Genomic DNA, 17,574 nt, shown 5'->3' on the forward strand with positions numbered 1-17,574 from the left:
TCGCCAGTACAGTACTCATCACCAGTACTCATCACCAGTACAGTACTCATCACCAGCACTCATCGCCAGTACAGTACTCATCGCCAGTACAGTACTCATCACCAGCACTCATCACCAGTACAGTACTCATCACCAGTACAGTACTCATCACCAGTACAGTACTCATCACCAGTACTCATCGCCCAGTAGTCATGCTTGTGCTCGTTCTGATCTAGTGACTATTATTGATAGATAGATAAATACTTTATTGATCCCCAAGGGGAAATTCAAGGTATCAGTAGCATACAGACATCACACACAACATTCACTAACAGCAGAAAAAGTAATAAAAGTATATGATAAAACACAACTAAGCAATGAGGACAGTAGGACAAGTCTAAAACAGTATCCACATAGTGTGCTTAGGGGTGATTAAGCATGAGGCGCTTGCAATGACTGAGGCAGGGACTGAGCCTGTGGTCCTCTGTGCATAAGGTAAGGTGAGGTGCTCTGTGTGAGTGAGTGTCATGGTGATGGTGCAAATGAGTAAGTCCAACAGTGCAACAGTGCAAGAATGAAGTCTAGAGCATAAAATAGATAAAATAAATATGGACATATAAGAACATAGCATAAAATAAAGTATAAGTAAATATAAGTACATAGCATAAAATAAATATGGACATATAAGAGAGTAGGCAAGGTAATATAATAAGGTAATATAAAAAAATACTATAAAAAAATTATATCAGTGCAAGAATGGGTTGACGTAATAGGGTTACAGCCGTTATACGAGTATTGATTAAAAAGCATGAAGTATTAAGTAAAGGTATAAGTGTGGCCACAATCCGGCTGTGGGATGGATGGAGGGGGTTATGCATATGTGCTAATATAGCACGCAAACAGTTAAGCAGTAGGACAGTGATAAAAAGTTGCTAGTTTCTTGCAAGTGTGTCTGTTACAAGTTTCTCTGCGTCTGTGTCTGTGTCTGTGTCTGGGTGTGACTGAGAGGACAAACAGTCGCTCTGGTCATTCTGTGGTTAATGCTACTCTGGTCAGTGTACTGGAAGCTTCAATTGGATTTCCTCTTTCACAACAGTGGCACACACATACACCTCATTCCAATATTTGGCTGAGGACGCTTGCGTAAGTCAGGAGAGTCTGGAAATGCATGGCATTATGAAATACTGTTTTCCAGACCAGAAAACATGTGGACATTTAGGTTAAATTCTTTACAAAGGAAAGTCTGGAAGTTTTACTCAAAGTAAAACACACACAAACAAACTGCCAGGGTGCACATAACACTGAAGTTCAAATATCAACTAATCAGTTTGGAAAATGTCTGGAAAAAGTTTTGACATTTATCTTTCAAAACAGGGCAAGAATGAACAACTAATCATTTTGGAAAATGTCTGGGAAAGGTTTTGGATTTTAAAGCAGGGCAAGAATGAACAACTAATGGAAAATTGTTGTGAATGAACAACTAATGGAAAAGGTCTGGGAAAAGTTTGGTATTCATCTTTCAAAACAGGGCAAGAACACTGTGTCCCCTGTGAAAAGACAATCTGACCCGCCTGACAGCGTTGTGAATCAAAACCTGACAGCAGATCAGCCTGACTGAACACTGGAGGAGAAGCTACACAGATATGTTTATTTGTCTTGGACAACTGACGTCACAATGTTTTGAGTAATATTTGAAGAGATTATTGGAATGAAAATAGCGTGAGTGTTATCTTACGGTTATGGTTGTGCTTATGGGATTTGGCAGATGTCCAAAGCAACTAACAAATAAAAACAATACAATAGTGAACAGTTTTAAAATGTTGATCATGGCCTAATGAAAATAAACAAATATTATAATAATAAACCATAACTCATAAGAACCGCTTAATCTTAAAACGTAAGACAGCCTGTTCAGTAAGACTAACCTGATGTCAGTCTGCAAATGGCAGTGTGGAGGGACCTGGACCTATTTACTTAGAGATTCTAACTTAGAGATGCTGTATGAACTTAGAAATGCTGTATGAACTTAGAAATTCATAGAGATTCTGTATGAACTTTTGAACCATACGCGTAGCCACAGGTGGGCCTGGACGGGCCTAGGCCCGTCTACTTGTCAGTCTTGCCCATCCAATTAGAGAGCTTTCCTTCGTTTATGTTCACCATCTAAAAAAGACGCGCAAGTCAACACTGTGCTGAGAGCTCAAGAATCAATCCTATCGCCGGCAGCTCTGTTTAATTGTCAGGTGTGATGAGATGCGTTCGTATTCCACTTTTTATGTCATAAATGTTGCATGTCTATAATAATAATAATAATAATAATAATAATAATACATTTTATTTAGAGCGCCTTTCATGTCGCCCAAGGTCACTTCACAAATAAACAAAAACAAAAAGGTTGTAAAATTATAGTCATCTCAAAAAAATTTATAAAAAGTAAAAGTAAAAATCAGTCAGTCAGTCAGTCAGTCCATAAGCCATCTTGAAGAGATATGTTTTGAGTCTGTTTTTAAAGTCAGTAATTGAGTCACAGTAACTCACGTAGTCTGGCAGTGAATTCCACAGCTTGGGGGCAATGTAGCTGAAAGCCCTCTCTCCCTGGGTGCTGAGGTTCACATTAGGGACATGCAGTAGGCCTGCTGAGGAGGATCTCAGTGAGCGGGCAGGTGGGGGTATAATTGTGTAAGGCCTTGTGTGCCAGGAGTAGGACTTTGAAATGCATTCTGTAGGCAACTGGAAGCCAGTGCAGTTGTATCAGTAATGGTGTTACATGACTAGTGGATTTGGACCCTATAATAATCCTTGCTGCAGAATTCAGAATTAGTTGAAGCCGATGGAGTAGCTTGTTAGGGATTCCGGACAAGATGGAATTACTGTAGTCAAGGCGCGATGTCACATACGCATTTACAAGGACTTCTGCACTCTGCTGGGTGAGCGCTGGGCGAAGCCGTGCAATGTTCCTTAGATGGAAAAAGGCACTTCGAGACATACTGTTTATGTGTGCACTAAATGAAAGTGCATTGTCTATGGCTATGTGCATTGTCTGTCCATAGCCTGTGAGTGGTTTGTCCTGGAGGTTTTGCGTTTATCTTTTGAGGCGTGCGCTATCAAAAGCTTCCTGCACCCTGCTGTGGTGCGGGCTGTCACAATATCGCAAAATATACCGGTACAATTCTCACAAAACTTGTTGGAAAGGTGTAGCAGTGTCTAAGGAAACCCCATTCATTTTTGAAGCTGATCAGACTCAAAGGGAACTTTGAAGCAATTCCATATTGTAGCCTATTTTCAATTATAGCGAAAGTAAAAAAGCGAAAGTGTCCTTTTATTTGAATTTGTGCCTGTGTCATTAATTTCTTTCACATGTCTTACAACATAAAAAATGCATTCATATGCTAGTAGTAATGTCAGAAATGAACCGGTTTATAAGCCTCTTAGAAATGACTGTTGCATCTTGCATGTTACATTTAGATTCGCGCTCAATCGCGCATCCACGCAGGCAAAACGACTTAGTAGGCTAGCCTATCTTGAATCCCATCCCTTTCAAACTACCTTAAAATTGTGTGATTAGCTGCCAGAATAATAAAATCAAAATACAAAATATTATTGGGCTATAGGTCCAAACCTATGAGTAAGCATTCAGTGTAATATAGAGGTTATCAAAGATACTCTAGTTTGTATTTTCTTTTAAAATATACATTTTGGAGACAAATGGAGTCATACCACTGGTCTATATCCAGGGATGGATTATTGAATGGACCTACTGGGCCCAAGAGCTCAGGGGGCCCTGAAGCCTAAGACTGTGTGAAGTTGCTTCTCCACCCTTCTCTTCTATTTCCACAAAACTCAGAAGTCGTTATAATATAAAGGGTCCTTTTTTTTAAGTCTTCCCGGGCGCCCCTATCTTAACAGGGAGGGTTTTTTTTTTTGCATCTATGCCCAGAGGTTCATAATCCATCCGTGCCTATGTCCGTCAAAAGTTTGGTATATCCTAATTGACTGACTTAACTAATGACTTGTTTGTGATTTTAATAATATTTTTGCATGGCAGGAAATGTGAATTGAAATTCTGTTATTGAAATTCACACCGCACCACAGATTTGGTCCCCCCCAATGTTGACATCATGGCTACGGCCTTGATATAGGCTAATATATAAAGCAATCTGGAGAAAAGATAATGTATTTATTTAAGTAAAGACAACAGTAGTGACCCCTGTGTTCAACACTTCTCATAACCTCTGGGCGATTGAAGTTGAAAATGCATCTACAGCGCCCTCTTGTGGCTTTAACCAGACCGTGCTCTTTCCTGGGATGCAAGAGACTGGCCCAACTCCACATTCCATTAGCCTAGTCTGTGCCCAGGTGTGCCCAGATGTGCCCAGGTGTGCCAAGATGTGCCCAGATGTGCCTAGTCTGTGCCCAGATGTGCCTAGTCTGTGCCCAGGTGTGCCCATCTCTCAGAACAGTGGATCCCTTACCTCAGACATGCATCCAGTCTGTAATCTGTACCAATCTTTTGCAGTTCTGTAGAAGAGGAGAAGAGGAATGCTCTCAAAACCCTTTTCCCTCCTTAATGCCATATCATAGAGAACTATGAGCTCCCTTAATGTCATATCATAGAGAACTATGAGCTCCTTTAATGCCATATCATAGAGAACTATGAGCTCCCTTAATGTCATATCATAGAGAACTATGAGCTCCTTTAATGCCATATCATAGAGAACTATGAGCTCCTTTAATGCCATATCATAGAGAACTATGAGCTCCCTTAATGCCATATCATAGAGAACTATGAGCTGTCAATCATTACACAATGGACAACAAAATGCAAAATAGTTTTCAGCATGTGGAGGTTCAGCCTTTATCTCTGCTCTGTCTGTGCCATGCGTTGTTGTAACGTTACTTTATAAGAAAAATAGGAGAGAGGCCGCACTATGCATACATACTCTTTTATTTGCACATACGCGTTTCTTGTATGTATAACTATCCAGGCCAGCACTCTCAAAGTTTAGTAATAGACAAATTGAGTGAAGCCTGCTCCTATCCTCACGGTAACGTTACTTTACATTGTTATGTAACAAGGAAAAAGAGAATTTCACAGAACTGTATTCCTTCTTTCCAAGATGTAACTCATTGACATTTAAAAGTGTAACCTCCTAGACTACAGACTCATTGACATGTAAGACTACAGATTCATTGACATGTAAGAGTAACCTCCTAGACTACAGACTCATTGACATGTAAGAGTAACCTCCTAGACTACAGACTCATTGACATGTAAGAGTAACCTCCTAGACTACAGATTCATTGACATGTAAGAGTAACCTCCTAGACTACAGACTCATTGACATGTAAGAGTAACCTCCTAGACTACAGACTAATGCATTTGAGTGCAACTTACTTGTCAATTTCATTCACATAGACCAACAGTGTAAGATCTCTTATAGACCTATCAGTATGCAATATCTTATAGGCCAACAGTATAAGATCTCTTACTTCTAAATAGACAAACAGTATAAGATCTCAACAAATGCACTTTCATCATTATACTCTACATAAATTTGGCCTTTTTGATCCATGCAACATTTTATATGTTGTCTGCGTCCTTTTTGCAGATAAATATGGGTTTTTGAGATTTGAAAATTTTCACATTCTGTTTTTATTTGCATTTTACACAACATCCCAACTTTTGTTGATTTAGGGTTGTAGATATGTGTTAAAAACAAAGAAGTTGTGTTGTTTTCAACACATTCGTTTTAAGAGTATTGTGTGCTCATTTTATACGTAGTGCTCTCGTTTAACTGAGTTGTGGTCTCATTTTATTAGATAAGATGTTACTAAATTGAGAGCACAATTTAATAAAATGAGCGCACGTTTTCTGGATATACACCAAAACATATCTTGCAGTGACCCCTCCAGGGTTCCGTAAATATCCGATAGCTGTGAATACATTCCCTATGTGTTCAACACAGTTATTCCAATAGCGTTGGCTCTTTCTATGAGAGGTATCCCTGGTGAAAAATAAGCTGCCAGCTTATGCTGGTAGCTGGTTTAAGCTAGTTTAGCTGGTCTTCTTCCAGCTTTTGCTGGTCTTTGCTGGTGTAGCTGGTTGGGCCATCAGGTGGATATGCAGGATAGAACTGGTGTGATAAGTGGGATACAACTGGTGCAAGATGATCATGCTGGCCTGCCAAGCTTGACATTGTTGGTGTAAGATGGTCATGCTGGTTTGCTAGAATGACCAACATAAGCTGGCATGGTCAATTAAACCAGCAACGTAGACCAGCAACACCAGCTAACATGACCAGCTTGAGGTGGTACGACAAGCAAAACCAGCTGAATGTTTTCATAAGAGTTTTGTATCTCCAATTCTAGGGAGTTTTTCCTCACCCCTGTTACTCATGGGCTCTCTCTGAATGTTTAACACTCTGTAAAGCACCATGAGGCATGTGTAATGTTTTGGCGCTCTATAAGTGAAATTAAATTGAAATTGGTCTAGCAGGTCAACTATCATAGAGTGGTCAAACAAGCTGGTTGACAAGCTGGTCACCTACCAAACATCGCCCTCTCGTGGTTCTAGTGAGGTAGTACTCTTTCCTGAGATGCGTCATGGTTTAAACTCCCTGCCAATGGGGGCAGTAAAACTTTTGTTGATGTTGTGTACCATTGCAATTGGAAGAAGAGGAAGAGCCGTGCTGCTAACCGGTGTTGTTGATATGATTTTGAAAGGTAACGTAATTGAAGCATGTTATCATAATCAAGAAATGAGCTCTAATTTTAGGTATACAGTTTATAGACTACAATGTGTAAACAGCTATACGCGTGTTGTAGTACGCCTAGAAGGAAAATCTGGTTAACTCAGCTGTGGGATATGACAGTGCTACTAGCTAGCTAGCTAGCTAGCTACCCTCCTAGAGAACTGAGTTCTGACCAGAGTGAACAAGCAAGCAAGCAAGCCAGCTAACCTCGTCGGATTGATGTTGCTTTTACCGATCTGTGACATGTTTTATTTCTATACCTCTTCCAAAGACAGCTCGCTCTGTTGTGCGTACTAAGGTAAACCGCTAGGTGAACACTTACGCCAAATTTTAAATGGCAGCTAGCATTAATCAGTGTTGAAGCCAGCCTAACTTGTCGCCTACTGTAGGTTTGTATGATAGATTGTCTGTCGGACGATGCAGGTGAGGCGCCGTGTAATTCAGCAGTTACATTCTGATCAAATCATTGACATTTTCGGGCGGATAAGGTGAATGGACAACTGTGGTGTTGATTTTGCAGAACCGGAAATGAGCTTGTTATTCTGTGAGTGTATTCTGTGTGCATGTGAGAAGTGTTTTGTGTGATGTCCCATAGGCCAGTAGACAAGCTTCTGTCTTCGCCGGCCATGGACGAGGGGACGCTAGTGGCGTCCATCCAGACGTACAGCGGCCAGCTGCAGCAGGTGGAGGCGGCTCTAGCGGCCGGGGTAGATCCCGAGCAGCGTGCCGACCTCCTGCAGTTGAGGGGCGACTTGCAGCAGCTGGTGGAGCTGACCGAGTCCAGTCTCCTCAGCCTGAGGAAGAGCCAGCTGCTTGCTAGCCTGGAGGAGCATACGGAGGCCCTGCAGGGACACACAGAGCAGAGCCAGCTCCTGGCCAACCACCTGGGGGCTGCCAATACAGACAGCCAGCAGGGACACACAGAACTTGGCGAGCATGGCGATGAGTGTGCCTCGTTCTACTCGGAGTTGACTGGCTTGGGAGGGGACAGCCACTCATCGGCGCCTGCCAGGGAGGACCACGGAGAGGAGGAGGAGGAGGAGGAGGAGGTAATTTCTAGCGGGAGTAAAGTACGAGCGCCTTACCGCACCTCCTGGGGGACTCTGGAGTATCATAATGCCATGGTGATGGATGCGGAGCCTGCAGAAGAAGGGGAGGAGCTTGTCCGTGTCCTCTACCTTCACCCCACCCACCGCGCCATGAAGCCCTGCCCCTTCTACCTAGAAGACAAGTGCCGTTTCCCAGACAACTGCAGGTAGGACTACTCACAGGTCCTTAATGTGAATTTGAATCTGAATCTGAGTTAGAATGTGAATGATGTCTCGGTGGCCTGTGTGTGTCATGCATACACAGGAATTTGTTCTCTGCCTTTCACCCATGTCTGAGTAGTGAACAAACACACACACACACACACTATGAACAGTGAGCACCCACACACACACACACACACACACAATGAACAGTGAACACACACACACACACTATGAACAGTGAGCACACACACACACACACACACACACACACACACACACACTATGAACAGTAAACACACACACACACACACACACACACACACACACACACACACACACACACACTATGAACAGTGAACACACACACACACACACACTATGAACATTGAGCACACACAGAGTGGGCTGATGATAACTGCCCTTGTGCAGATGGAGCTGCAGTATTCCACTCTATGTTCAGCCTAACAGGCCATCACAACAGGCCATCACAACAGGCCATCACAACAGGCCATCACAACAGGGGCCTGTACTACGAAGCAGGGTTACTGGCTTATCTGGGTAACCGAGTAACTTGATCCGTGTGCGTAACTTCCCGATTAACCCCATTTAATTTAAAGGTGGATTGGTTTTAACCGAGGTATGCTGCCATGGCATTTACGCTGCATCTCAAACCTGCTCCGAGCAGGTTATGTTCTTGGTTAACCCGAGGTTTCCGTTAACCACACCCCTTTATAAGTACCACCCGTCCACTAACAATTTCTCCGAGACAATGTCAAGGCATTACCTGGATGATCCATCCCGACATTGGCGCAAAATTATGAGGGGCTCTCTTCGGGCAGCGAGGGTTTTAGAGAGACCAGATATATATATATATATATATATATATATATATGTGTATATATATATATATATATATATATATATATATATATATATATATATATATATATATATATATATATATATATATATATATACATATATATATATATATATATATATATATATATATATATATATATATATATATACACATACATACATTCATACATACATATATGTGTGTATGTATATGTATATGTATATATATATATATATATATATACATACATGTGTGTGTATGTGTGTGTGTATATGTGTATATATATATATATATATATATATATATATATATATATATATATATATATATATATATATGTATATATATATATAAACCCGGACAATATTCTCTATGAAGATATAGATTGTAAGCCGAGGGAATTCGTTATCTTTGTCAGATGAGTCACCCGTCATAGCAATGCCCTTACGTGGACAATTCATGTATTCCATCGGTGATGGTGAACATCTGAGCAAGAATATTGTATGTCCGAAAATAAATTGGACATAGGCCTACATATGCTGAACATCTGAGCAAGAATAGCCTAGGCTTACTGTCCAAAAAAAAATCAGACATAGCCTACAGTAGGCATAATAAATTAAAATTTTAACAAACTTGTTGAATTGAAGGTCATATTTCTGTACCCTGCACATAAAGGCTACACATTTCCACAGCACCAGAATCCGACCGAATGCCTCCCTCAACCCCCTCCATAATCGGCCTTCCACTATTATTTGCGATGGCCAACTCCTCTGCTACTGTAAAACACTCTGGTGCCTTTCCTCCTACAGTAGTGTTCAAAGACACCTTTTTCTTGTTAGCTGTAAAACAGAGGCCAAGTGAAGGCTATGAGCATACTAGGCCTACAAATTTTCACAATTAAGAAATATTAAAGGTGCCATGTGTAAGAATTGAGGTAAAAATATCCAAAAAATGAGCTACACGCATCAAAAGAATGAGAAGAAATAAGGGCGATTATGTCATTAAAAAAATGACATAATCGACAAGGTATAGTGCTGCAGAGATATCAACCTGAATTAGCATGCTAAATTACTAGCCACAGCCCGACAGGTGTCATAATTCCAGTTTCGGCCATGGAAGGCGGTATGGCGGCAACATAACCACCAGCCAAACTGCAAGACCGTTTCCGGTTGTTACTCTAGGGTAGACCATCTCACTTTCTGGAGGTATACTGCCCCCATCTTTTATGGAATGTGGAGTATGAATTGATTTTTTGGTGGACATTACACATGGCACCTTTTAATGCAAGCTATAACTATATAAACCTGAATAATGTTTTTGTGTTTCATTTTCTCCTGCTGCCATGTGCGTTTTGGCAATGGTGTTGCATCTGAAATGTTCACAGGATTAGGCATACACTAAATCAGTCAATGGGGGCTACTTAAACATTCAATTATCCTTATTACTGTAATCTATATGCCCACTTCTGAATTGTGTTGCATCTGTAGGCCTTTTTATGAACTCAAAATAGGCAATTTAATTATTTCAACTCATTTCAGACATTCCGCAAGCTATTAATCCTCCGTAACACACATTTGAAGAACATGTGGAAATAAAACTTTACTTTTAGGCATTTAGGCTACCCGATCTGCAATATGTTGCCAACAGCCTTGCCTTGCTTTGTTTGCTGCCGACGTGTTTGATTTTTGTCGTAGAGTGAGTTTTAATTCCTCATAACTTGTCACAATAATTGTGCATTCCTCGTCTGTAAAATAAGGTGATTGCGTCATTATTGAAAGTGGTGACTTGCGCTGCAACCCGCCCCTTTTATGTGAACGCACAAACTCCAATTAGGTTAACCCCGGCTCAACAAATCAACTTCATAATCAGCGTCGTAGTACCGATTAACACCACTTATGATAACCAGGTTTTGTCAACCCCGGTTTAACAAAGTAACCCTGGGTTACATCTGGGTAGGTTAAGCTCCCTTCGTAGTACAGGCCCCAGGCTACCACAACAGTGTACCACAACAGTGTACCACAACAGTGTATCACAACAATGTATCACACCAGGCTATCAGAACAGTGTGTCACAACAGTGTATTACAACAGTGTATCACAACAGGGTATCACCACAGGCTATCAGAACAGGATCCGAGCGAGCGACTGTCTTGTAGCATCTCTGTCTACACTGAATCTGTTAAATATGTGCTTCTGTTGCGTCATATTTCCCCTTTTATATAAAATAGAAGAGGAACGTCATATTTCTCCTTCTATATAAAATAGAAGAGGAACACAACAGAAAGAAAATAGAAACGGGGCATCCCAAAAGTTCTCAAAACGTTGCGTTGCATCACACTGCACAGTGCTGCTTGGCGTCGCAGCCCATTCCAGTTGACAACAATGGAATTGAAATGATTTCGTCCATGATGTTTGCTTGCATCGCTTGCCGTTGGTGGACTTGGTGTAATGTTGTCATCTGGCTACCATGGCTACCATGCTATTGGGTAAGTGAAGACAGTGGGGTTGAGCATACTCTCTCTCACTCTCTCGCACTCTCTCTCTCACACACTCTCTCTCTCTCTTCTCTCTCTCGCTCGCTCTCTCTCTTCTCTCTCTCTCTTCTCTTCTCTTCTCTCTCTCTCTGCAGGTTCTCTCATGGGGAGGTGGTGGCGGTGGCCGAGCTCAGAGACTTCCTGGAGGCGGACCTTAGTGAGCTGGAGGAGGGATCTTCCTGTCTGGCGCGACATGACGATGGAGTGTGGTATCCTGCCAAAATCACTGGTGAGGGAGTGTGCTGCGTGTGCATGTGTGTGTGTGCACGTGCGTGTGTGCGTGTGTATGTTTGTGTGTTGACTTGTGTTGACAGCTAGCAATGTTTGACAGGTGTTTCTTTGTGTGTGTGTGTCTCCAGAGTTGAAGGGTGGTGTGTACAAGGTGAAGTTTGATTCGCTGCTGTTGAAGGAGGCGGAGCTGGAAGCAGATGGGGTGATCCCACCAATGCGCACGGATGATCCCGTCTCCTCACAATCCGAGTCTGAGGAAGATGCAGATGCAGGCTTTGCTAAAGGTACGTGTGTGTGTGTGTGTGTGTGTGTGTGTGTGTGTGCGTGCGTGCGTGCGTGCGTGCGTGTGTGTGCATTTGAGATCTCTGTTTTACTCCACAAGGGAGGGTTTCACTCTCTGTGTGTGTGTGTGTGTAGTGGTCGACAGCGTGGACACTGGCTGGACGGCGGTGAACTGCTCTGAGTTTGGCGGTTGGGAGGTTCACACACGCGGAATCGGCTCCAGACTTCTCATGAAGATGGGCTACGAGCAGGGAAAAGGTAAGAGTGTGTGTGTGTGTGTGTGTATCTGTCTTTCTTTGTGTGTGGTGTTCATATACACTTGTGCATATAGGCAAGCAGGTTTGCATCTTTGAGTGTATATGTATACATGTCCGTAAGTGTGCATTTTTGAATATTCATAATTAGGATTGTACATGTGTTTACAATTATGTAAAAGTGTAGTGCTTACACAATGTTCAAATTTAAAACATAGCGAGAGATATAAGCCTATTCTCTAAGTGATATTCATTTGATGTTGATCCAGAACATATTTGATGGGCTTGTCATTGCCAGACTGCTAAACTAAAGTGTGTTTATTGGAGGGTGGTTGTCAGGTAGAACAATTACAAATAAAGTTGTTAACGTCTCAAGCAAATCAAAAGATCACAGTGAACCAGTGAAGAACAAGTCCCTCAGCAAGAACCCGACTACAGAGTTGTGAATAAATGTTTGGGCTAGCCGACTACAGAGTTGTGAATAAATGTTTGGGCTAGCCGACTACAGTGTGTGTGTGTCTGTGTGTGTGCCCTTGTGTGTCCGTGTGTGTCCGTCCCCGTGTGTGTGTGTCCGTCCCCGTGTGTGTGTGTGTGTGTGTTCGTTCCCGTGTGTGTCTGTCCCCGTGTGTGTGTGTCCGTGTGTGTGTGTGTGAGGTCTGGGTAAGGGTCTGGAGGGCCGGGTGGAGCCGGTGCAGGCGGTGGTGGTGCCGCGGGGGGCGGCGGCCCTGGCGGAGTGCGGAGAGCTGACCCGAGCTCTGGCCTCTCAAGTGCGCCGACCCAAACCGCCGGGCGGCGCCGCCACTGGCCCCAGGAAGCGGCTCAGGAGGAAGCGTGGGGGGGGCGGCGAGCCCAACGTCTTCGACTTCCTCAACGCCAAGCTGGGTCCAGCGCAGGGCCGCTCGTCTGGACCGGCCGCGGCCGCAGCACCGCGCGACGCCTACAGGGGGCGGCAGAGCGACAAGAGGGCCATGAACGTGCAGCTGTTCCAGGCCACGGAGAGGGTCGCGCAGACCCAGAAGGAGATCCAGGAGCTCACACACTCACTCAAACGCAAGGCCGGCAGGTGAGGGGTGTGTGTATGCGTGTGAGAGGGTCGCATAAGAAGCCAGGCTTGAATGTGAGTGTGTCTGGTGTGTATGTGCGTGTGTTTGGTGTGTGAGCGTGTGTGTGTGTGAGCGTGTGTGAGCGTGTGTGAGCGTGTGTGAGCGTGTGTGCGCGCGCGCATGTTTGTGTGTGTGTGTGTCTGGTGTGTGCGTGCACGCGTGTCTGTGTATGTGAGTGTGTATGTATGTGTGCGTGTGTGTGTGTGTCTGGTGCGTGCGTGCACGCCTGTGTGTGTTTGTGTGTGTATCTATCTGATGTGTGTGTGTTGTCAGGGACGTTGTAGTGTGTGTGTGTGTGTGTGTATGTGTTTGTGTGTGTATCTATCTGATGTGTGTGTGTGTGTGTGTGTGTGTGTGTGTGTGTTTGTGTTTTGTCAGGGACGCTGTAGTGTGTGTGTGTGTGTATGTGTTTGTGTGTGTATCTATCTGATGTGTGTGTGTGTGTGTGTGTGTGTGTGTGTGTGTGTGTGTGTTTGTGTGTTGTCAGGGACGCTGTAGTGTGTGTGTGTGTGTGTATGTGTTTGTGTGTGTATCTATCTGATGTGTGTGTATAGGCCTTTTCACACAGAGATCACGCTAAAATTGCTAAATTAAGAGGGGACGTCTTTTTGCCGTCTTTTTGTGTCTGAAAGCGAGGTGAAAATTTGCCGGCCTGCTGATCTGTTCACATGATGCGGTATTTTTGGGAGCCAGGAGGCAGGATCAGCTATAATAAATTAAATTGTGACGTGCAACAGGGGGCGTGTAGAGTGATAGTTGTAGGCCTTATGTGCGTGGGCCTTTAGATACAGCAGGTGTGTGATTTCAAAAACCATGGCGGGAGAACCGACTGCACTTTGGTCAGCTTGCATTTGCTTTGCTGTTGCTGTTAGAATGTTAAATTCTTGCAATAGATGTCTTCAGACAATAAAACGTAATTTGGAAGGGAAATTGAAGAGAAGTACAATTTATTCATGAAATAATTCAATATTACAACAATAAAAATAGCTTGTGTACTGTCTTAATTGAAACATGCTTCGCGCACAAATGATAGCCTAGGGCAAAGAGAATGGATATCTCAACATAAGGATACATTAGAAGATGATGATTAGTGTAAACTTTGTCACACGGCGTAATAAGCAGTTCTTTAAAAGCATAGCGTTCCATTCAGTCATAAATCATTCAAGCGTAGGGCCTAGTGCTGCGTCATGAAAAGAAAACAGCAGCTTAATATTTTTCAGGTGTTTAACAGTAGGCCTAGGCGCACTGTTAGCAGTTATGCCGAAGGCAGTGAGATTATTAGCCATTGCATCCTGTCACTCAACATCGCAGTTCGGGTTGATAAGATTCAGTTAATGCGAGTATGGATCGTCTCAAAGTTTGGGACAACCAAACAGCAGAGTAGGCAAAGCAAATCCTAATTGTTAGGTTCCCATAGCTGTCTCTTCTCTAGGCCCATAGCTGTCTCTTCTCTTGGCCCATAGCTGTCTCTTCTCTAGGCCCATAGCTGTCTCTTCTCTAGCCCTGGGCCGATCGGAAATCGCGACATAAGCTCATTGCTTTCTTTTTTCTTTTCTTTGTTGTTCGCGTGTAGTGAAGCGATAATGCATTTAAAGCAGGACATCATGTGAGCCAGAGCCGATATGGCCAGAACTGCTGCTCTGTAAAGGTATTTCTGTCCCACCCAAATTTGCTCAACTACTTGCGAAGTATCCTATTCATCACAGACATCACATGTATCACACGAAATACCTTTTTCTCAGCCTTTAAACAATGTTAGTGGTTAGTTGTTGTGGTAAACGGTTCGCGAGAAAAAACACTTTAATTTAATCATATTTTTTGCGCCCGTCTCCCTACCCATTCATCTTGGTGGTACTTCGCGAACTTTCCCTCAACACATGACAAATTCATTCCCCTGCACAGTTAGCCATTCCAGAGTAATCCGGTTTTAAATTTGCAGCAATGTCTTTATGCATGTCTGTAAGCATTACAATCAGAGCATATACAAGGGCAGACAGACGCTCATGAGTTCATGCAATTGTTTTATCGCTGGATTTTAAGATAGCCTATTATGGATTGCATTCCAAGCTACAGTCAACTCTAGCAGGCATTGAATGACTGGAGACTTTGTGAATTTATAGATTGACATAATGTGCTGTCTCTGCTATTGCTGCTTTTGATCAGTTCGATTTATTTGCAGTCTCCTGTGGTGGGCTGGACGTAGCATTGAAATGCCCAGATTCCCCTTTCCTCCTTGACCCATTCACACTGGTGGCGGAACGAAATGTCTAGGGGGCTTGGTAGTCAATTTGGCGAGACACTTTGTCCCGCCGTTCCGCCTCGGTCTATGTGAAGGGGACAGTCGTTCCGCGATTCTGGTACATAAAATCGCGGCGATTTTGCCAGTGTGAAAGGGCCTTATGTGTTTGTGTGTGTATCTATCTGATGTGTGTGTGTGTGTGTGTGTGTGTGTGTTGTCAGGGACACTGTAGTGTGTGTGTGTGTGTGTGTATCTATCTGATGTGTGTGTGTGTGTGTTGTCAGGGACGCTGCGGTGGTCAGTCGTTTGGAGGAGAAGCTGGCTGCGGCTCAGAAGCGTCTCGTTCAGCAGAAATCTCAGGAGCAGCTCCTCCAATCACAACGCAAGAGGGCTGATACACACAAGAACATGACAGAATTCTGACCAATCACAACGCAAGAGACACATGCAGGGACAGTGTTCTGACTAATAATCTGAGAGAGCCGGCACACATGAACATCGCAGAGGCCTGTTCAGGCCCCCCACACACACACACACACACTCTAGAACACAAAGAGAGAGTGGATGACAGACATGTCATCAACACGACAGGGCCAAGGACGTGATGATGTTCCGATACGCGCTCACAAGAACATTACAGACTTCTGACCACACCCAAGAACACACATCCCAGTTCTGAGCAGAACCCTCAGAACTCAGAACATGATCCAGCCCTACATCAGCGGTCACGCCAGAGATCTGAACTCCTAACACGGTCCTTCTGTGTGACTCATGGTGTGTGTGTGTGTGTGTGTGTGTGTGTGTGGAGGACCAGAGTGTGAGTCTCTCACAGACTACAGTGGATTTGTAAGATGAGCTCTTGGGGCTATTTTGTGTTTTGGGTTGACCTTTTAGTTTCCAGGGAAAGTGAGATATGTTTATGTTTGTACTTGTAAGTGTTTCTCTTTGTTTATGTTTTTATTTTTTAAAACAAAATATTATTAAGATGAGACCACATGAGAATCCCCTGCCTTCACCGTCGTCTGTGATCTACTGGCACAAGTGTGTAAAACTCCAGTGAAGTCCGGTCCTTTGTAGCCTGCTCTGTAGAACTCTGCTCTGTAGAACTCTGCTCTGCAGAACTCTGCTCTGTAGAACTCTGCTCTGCTTTGCTGGACTTCTCCCAGACGTCCTTATCAGCTCCCCGGTCATAGCTGGATAGAGCGTCACCCTGATGAAGCCATAACGGGGATCTGTCACTGCCTTGGGGTCCGCGTGGACCTAACGGGGGATAGGGTTCTGTGCCAGTTAACCTTTTGTCGGTTTTCTTTTTCATTTTTCATTTTTCATGTTTACTTTATGGAAATTAAAAATATCTCAACCTGTCCAAAGTTGTCCATAAAACTTTTTGGACCTGTCCAAATGTGCCTGTAAGTGTTTATTGGAAGATTGATATCGCAACACCTGCAGCAACGGGCAGTAACCAAGCGAAGCCTTTTCTGTTGGGCATGATCGGGTTCTCGAACATCTCATTAAAGTGTCCAGGATGAGAACTAACTGTATGCCCAGATATTCTGCCCCTTTACGTTGTAGCACGTTGTCCTTTTAGAAAAGTGCCCAGAGTGACATTGTAGCTAAAACAGCTAATTCAATGACTGGAATATGCCACAGTGCAGAGAGACACGTCCAGCAACAGACAGCGCTACTTCATTATGCACACCCCTTGGGGCAGCAGCAGTGGGCTTCGTAGAGATCTTCTGCTGACATGGCAAATACCACCTTAGACATTCTCTGATACTGTAAGTGATACACACATTCACAGAGTAATTTAGATCAAGGTGCATGCCAACTTCTCAAATTCCACAACTAAAGGGATGTTTGCGTTGGCCGGGAATCGAACCCGGGTCAACTGCTTGGAAGGCAGCTATGCTAACCACTATACCACCAACGCTATGAATAAATATTAAAAACATGCGTTCTTCTCGGTATCTATTGGGGGCAGCTAGGAAAAAATAGATGTTTTGATGTCTGGTGTGGAAGTAATTCTTTAAACGATAAACTTTTATGGTGCTTTGAATTTGAACTGTGATCTTTAACATGCAATATG

At 43.4% G+C, this 17,574-nt stretch overlaps 1 protein-coding gene and 1 non-coding gene across 3 annotated transcripts; one reads left to right on the forward strand and one right to left on the reverse strand.

Annotated features, from left to right (window-relative positions):
• Positions 1 to 6,606: 6,606 nt before the first annotated feature.
• zgpat (zinc finger, CCCH-type with G patch domain) lies at positions 6,607 to 16,854 on the forward strand. Of its 2 annotated transcripts, none has more exons than XM_048242254.1 (7): positions 6,607 to 6,702; positions 7,327 to 7,986; positions 11,475 to 11,608; positions 11,739 to 11,894; positions 12,028 to 12,150; positions 12,801 to 13,209; positions 15,773 to 16,854. In XM_048242254.1, the coding sequence occupies exons 2-7, from the start codon at positions 7,358 to 7,360 to the stop codon at positions 15,909 to 15,911; spliced, it is 1,590 nt and encodes a 529-aa protein (XP_048098211.1). In that variant the 5' UTR covers positions 6,607 to 6,702; positions 7,327 to 7,357; the 3' UTR covers positions 15,912 to 16,854. The 2 variants fall into 2 exon arrangements, with proteins under 2 accessions (XP_048098211.1, XP_048098212.1); XM_048242255.1 differs by lacking the exon at positions 6,607 to 6,702 and adding an exon at positions 6,709 to 7,029.
• A 492-nt stretch (positions 16,855 to 17,346) lies between these two features.
• Positions 17,347 to 17,418, reverse strand: trnag-ucc. The gene has a single exon. It is a non-coding gene; the product is annotated as a tRNA-Gly (tRNA).
• Between the last annotated feature and the right edge of the window lie 156 nt (positions 17,419 to 17,574).

Source organism: Alosa alosa, chromosome 4, assembly GCF_017589495.1.
Source record: "Alosa alosa isolate M-15738 ecotype Scorff River chromosome 4, AALO_Geno_1.1, whole genome shotgun sequence".
Classification (NCBI taxonomy): domain Eukaryota; kingdom Metazoa; phylum Chordata; class Actinopteri; order Clupeiformes; family Clupeidae; genus Alosa; species Alosa alosa.

Excerpts from the sequence above, each read along its gene's own strand:
- zgpat (XM_048242254.1), top strand. The coding sequence starts at position 7,358 with ATGGACGAGGGGACGCTAGTGGCGTCCATCCAGACGTACAGCGGCCAG. Across the intron at positions 7,987-11,474 it reads CGTTTCCCAGACAACTGCAG|GTTCTCTCATGGGGAGGTGG; the intron begins GTAGGACTACTC and ends CTCTCTCTGCAG. Across the intron at positions 12,151-12,800 it reads GGGCTACGAGCAGGGAAAAG|GTCTGGGTAAGGGTCTGGAG; the intron begins GTAAGAGTGTGT and ends TGTGTGTGTGAG.